Source organism: Panicum virgatum, chromosome 4N (assembly GCF_016808335.1).
Source record: "Panicum virgatum strain AP13 chromosome 4N, P.virgatum_v5, whole genome shotgun sequence".
Classification (NCBI taxonomy): Eukaryota; Viridiplantae; Streptophyta; class Magnoliopsida; order Poales; family Poaceae; genus Panicum; species Panicum virgatum.
The window spans coordinates 9,379,702-9,384,336 of record NC_053148.1 but is presented as its reverse complement, the minus strand read 5'-3'; the positions used below and the strand labels follow the sequence as shown (position 1 = coordinate 9,384,336).

General features: G+C 58.8%; 1 protein-coding gene across 1 annotated transcript; it reads right to left on the bottom strand.

Annotated features, from left to right (window-relative positions):
* Nucleotides 1–800: 800 nt before the first annotated feature.
* Nucleotides 801–3,796, bottom strand: LOC120671456 (transcription factor TGAL3-like). Its single transcript, XM_039951791.1, has 7 exons — nucleotides 3,161–3,796; nucleotides 2,973–3,043; nucleotides 2,662–2,865; nucleotides 2,483–2,566; nucleotides 2,214–2,273; nucleotides 1,857–1,986; nucleotides 801–1,761 (listed from the first exon to the last, which is right to left on the bottom strand). Exons 1-7 carry the CDS (start codon nucleotides 3,624–3,626, stop codon nucleotides 1,088–1,090), a joined length of 1,689 nt encoding a protein of 562 aa, XP_039807725.1. The 5' UTR covers nucleotides 3,627–3,796; the 3' UTR covers nucleotides 801–1,087.
* Nucleotides 3,797–4,635: the final 839 nt, after the last annotated feature.

The following is a 4,635-nucleotide window of genomic DNA, read 5'->3' as shown; positions in this document are numbered from 1 at the left end:
AGCCCTACCTCAGCCCATGAGTGCCCACGCGGCCACATCGAGTGGAGCCTTAGGCCCCGTTTGGGAGGGCTTCACCGGCGGCTTCACGAGCGGCTTCAGGTGAAGCCCTCCCAAACGTTTGTTTCAGGACCGGCTTCATGTGTGAAGCCGGTTCTGAAGCCGTCGGCGGCTTACACAGGCAAGGTGAAGCCATGAAATCGTGGCTTCACGCGACTTACACATCAATCTAACAAGTGAAGCTGTTTTGCCAAATATTTTCTAAAATGACTCCAACTCCACCAAAAAAACCGCTCCATCTGAGGAGTCAGAGCCGGAGCTGTTTTTGGAAGAGCCGAAACCCTACCAAACGAGGCCTTAGAGGCGTCCAGTGGCAGCGATCCGTGACCGTGCTCACTTGTCAGTCGCCGATCAGCCGGCCGAGCAGTGAGCACGCCGGCCGCGCACGGGCACGGCGCATGATTGCCGGGGTCCCAGCCGCGTCGTCACGCCTGAACCCGCGGCCTCTGCGCGCATCCCCGCCCGCCCGGCACGCCCGCCCGCCTCGCCTCCGCCCCCACGGCCTGCCCTGCTTCTGCTCCCACCGCGCGCGAACGGCCGGCCATCATGAGATGGGGCGTCTGAACTCTGAACCCCTCGGGCTCTCGCAGCCACGCCACCCAAGTGGAGTACTGGAGTGGGCAAGCCTCTGCACCGTGTACGTGGAGCTCATCATACGCAGCAGAGATCTTTGCCGCACGAGGGCCAGATAGACGACGACGACGTAAGATACGGTGCCGCGCATGCTTGAGAATCCAGAGACAAGAACGAAGTCGGAACCGAACAAGGTTTGTACAGTGCAGTGCAGTACAAGTCTCTCCTACAAAGCTCATCAGAATGTTACACCCTACACTAGCCGAGTGGCCGCCGGACTTCAGAACGAAGCACGTCCCTCTGCCAAGTGCCAAGTTACCACCACCACCAAGACAACCATCACACTACTCTCCGGCGTCCCCCGCTGCATCCTCCAATTTCCAGTTCCCAGTCAGGCCAGACGATCACAACCGGCTCCATCTCAGCGTGTTGCCGCGGCGACGCGCCTGTCCGTCCGTCAGTCCCTCGGCCGCGTGAGCCACAGGGAGCTGAGCGCCCGGAGCCGGGAGAAGTAGTCGCTGACGACGAGCAGCGCGCGCGCGGCCTGCCGCGTGGTCAGGATCCGCCGCATCTGCTGCAGCGTCTGCTGCCGGAGCAGGTCCGCCTGCCGGAGGAAGTTCTCCACGGTGGCGAGCTTGCCCATGGCCACGGCCATCTGCCCCATGTAGTTGGTCACGCCGTCCGCCGCCGCCCCCGCCGCCGACGCCCCGGCGGCCGCGAGCGTGTCCGCCAGCGCCTGCTGCAGGGCCTCAATGCCCTGCGATAGCGCGTCCTCGGCCTGCTGCGACGACTGCCGCAGGCTGCAGAGGCCCACCAGCTGCTGCTCCGTCAGCGGCTCCACCTGCCGCGCCAGCACCGCGAGCAGCTCCGACGACCGGAACCCGCCCAGCCACATGAAGAAGCGCTCCGCGGGGCTCACCCACATCCCCGACAGCACGTGGAACACGTCGGCGCGGGTCGCCGCGCCCTTGAGCCGGAACAGCTGCTCGTAGTGCAGCATCGCGCCGTCCACCAGCACGCGCAGGTCGTCGTCGCCGAGCTGCGCGCCCAGGGCCACGCGGAGGTCGGTCATGTGCCGCTGGTGCTCGTCCAGCCACCGCGCGTACTCCAGGTCGAACGCCGCTGACGCGCCTGCAGCGAAGTCGAAGATCTTTCGATATTGGTATAGATCACAGGTGCCGGTATGAAATCGAAGCACTGATCAAGCAACGCAAAAGATCATTTGCCTCCAGTGGAGCCTCCATGGTCGCCGGTGCGTCCGCTTGCGATGAACATCCCCTGCTGCCTCGCCCGCTGAAGCTCCTGCTCAAGCTGCGCCAGCTTTGCCCGGCTGCTCTCCAGCTCCACAATGTACGCCTTCAGAACAAGGTCATACCATGTTCAAAAGAATGTGAGATCCTGAGTGTGCACAGTATTTGCAAGTGGCAACAGATAGAACATGATACAAACGCACTAAACAAAACACTCCCATTGATTAGTAATTTGCAATAGCACAGGATGATGGAATGACATGCAAACAAATATAAAGGATGCTGGTAAATGGCTTAACAAAATGTACAGAAGCTTGTCATTCAAATGATCACCTTCTTCCTCATCCGGCTTTTCCGGGCAGCCTCGCGGTTCTGCGCAAGCCTCCTCTGCACCTGCCATGACAGACAGCACAGCACAGACCATTAGGCAATGACATTTGCAACCCATTGATTACGCAGTCTAACGAATTAGCACGAGCTAAATCTTTTAAACCTAATTAATCCGTAATTAGACATTATATGTCAAGTAACAATAAAAAGTGCTACAATATCAAAACCCAAACTTTTTCACCAATTAAACACACCTGAGTTCCAATGCTCACCTTCTGATCCCTGCACGATCCTTCCTTGGACGCCGCGCATGAATCCATGTAAGCAGCGACGCTCTGCGTGATGGCTCCACCACCCTACGATGTGTGCATCAATAAGGTTCATCTCATGGCGCAAGCATCTTTGACTAGCACGCACCAAGAAGCGAGCAGGAAGAGAGGAGCTAGCAAACCATCTGCGCCGGCTGCCTGTCGCCGCTGGCGTCGTCGGCGTCGGTGCAGGTCGTCTCGGTGAGCGGGCTCGTGACGACGATGCCGCCGGAGTCGCCCCAGTTCTCGAAGTGCGCCGCCGCCCACGGCAGGCAGAACCGGCCGTCATCCGCCGCCGAGGCCATCCCCGGCGGCGCCATGCCGAACGAGGGCGCTACCCCTCCATGCTGCATTATCAAATTAAAGACGACAACCTCCGTCAGCCACACGCGGACTCTGCTCTGCTCCGGCGACCGCAATAATCGCCCTCGTGGAACGCCACCGGTGAACTCACCGCGACGGCGAGCGGCGCAAGGAGGGTGGCGGCGGTGAGGTTGCTGGAGGACTTGGAGCTGGGGTTGGGGCCTTCACATCCCGCAACGCGCGCGTGCGACCATCATGAGGAGTTGAGGACAAGGGCATGGGCACATCCAAGAACGGAACAAGACGCGAAGGAAATAAACAAGGGCGCGGCGGCCTTACTGCGCGGGAGCTCGGGGAGGAGGGCGCCGTCCCCGACGCCGCGGTGGTGGTGGTGGTATCCGCCCGCGCCCTGCTCCGCCCTGCACACGAGGCGGCGGGGGGCAAGGCAACAAGGCGTTAGCGAGCCGGACGCGCCGGGCCAGGCGTGCGCGTGGCGCACCACGTGTTGCCATCGCGGCCTGGACCTACCTGAAGGCGTGCGAAGGGTGGGGATGCATCGTAGGGCGGGGATGGACGGCGACAGGGACGAGAGCAAAGCAGCGGCGGCGGCGGCGAGCAATGCGACGGCGAGGGACGGCGGACCACGACGGCTGCTGCCGCGCCGTGCACCGTGGATGGATGTGAACGGTGAGGCTGAGGACGGGACGAGACGCCGGGCACCGCATCTGCTGCCGGGGTTGGTTATAAGGGGAAGGGAGGCCGAAGCACAGGGGGTGGGGACGCCGTGCGAGGGCCAAGAACACATTGAAGATCGGAGCAGATGATCAGAGAGCTAGCGCGCGAGGGGAGATCGATGAAAAGATACGATGAGGACGCGTCGATCGGTGCGGGTGCCAGGCCGGTTCATCCATCAATCAATCCGTCAACCATCATTCAGTCGGCCAGGCGTCAATCAGTCCCGGCGACGGGGACTCGGGGAGCGCAGGGTGGCAGGGTCAAGACAGTTGGGGTTCTGCATCTGACTGACGAGTGACGAGCGTGGTTGCGTGTGTGGCGAGTCCCGGGGCTGCCATGCTTTTTTTTTTCTTGAAGTAAACCGGGGCTGCCATGCGTTGCTCGAGGAGGGCTGGACGAGGGGGGCAGGACGCAGAGCTGGACTGGTTGTGAGAGCACAGCTCCAGTAGTGATGGTGACTGTGACCGGAAAAGGCTGTGGGCATCTCCAACCTGCAGCAAATGGTGCATGGCCGTGTTCAGTAAAATTAAAAAAAAACCGAATGTATGTACCTAGTACTAAAAAAATTTATTTAAGATTTTTTTTGAATGAGTGTAATTTTTCGAGACGAATCTAATGAGCCAAATTTCACCATGATTGACTACAGTGATACTACAGTAACCACACTTAATCATCTTCTAATCATACGATCAAAGACATCATTAGTTATAGTAACTGCTACAATACCATAATTATTGAGTTAGCTTTATAATTAGACTTTATTTAATACTCTTAATTAGTGGTCAAAGCGCCAAAAAATTTAAATGCAAATTTTTACATGCTCCAACTGAACACGGCGCATGTGATCGTGGGCGACAGTGGGAGGCTTGTAGCCATTTTTGTCCAGTCCTAGGTTTGGGGAAGGGAACGGATGACACCGCTGCTTTTTAACTGGGATAGTGGTACGCGAGCAAGATAAATGGCAATGGGATAGTACTCATGCTATCTTTTCAAAAAAAAATCTTTTTGAGGGAGGGGTCTCCCGCGTCGCTCTCGCATGGGAGGCGCGGGCGACCGACCAAACCCCAGCCGCCACCGCA

Coding starts and splice junctions, on each gene's coding strand:
- LOC120671456 (XM_039951791.1), bottom strand. CDS start 3,626: ATGTGTTCTTGGCCCTCGCACGGCGTCCCCACCCCCTGTGCTTCGGCC. Junction 2,866..2,972: donor TTGCGCCGCTCGCCGTCGCG/GTGAGTTCACCG, acceptor TTGATAATGCAG/CATGGAGGGGTAGCGCCCTC. Junction 1,987..2,213: donor AAAGCCGGATGAGGAAGAAG/GTGATCATTTGA, acceptor CTTGTTCTGAAG/GCGTACATTGTGGAGCTGGA.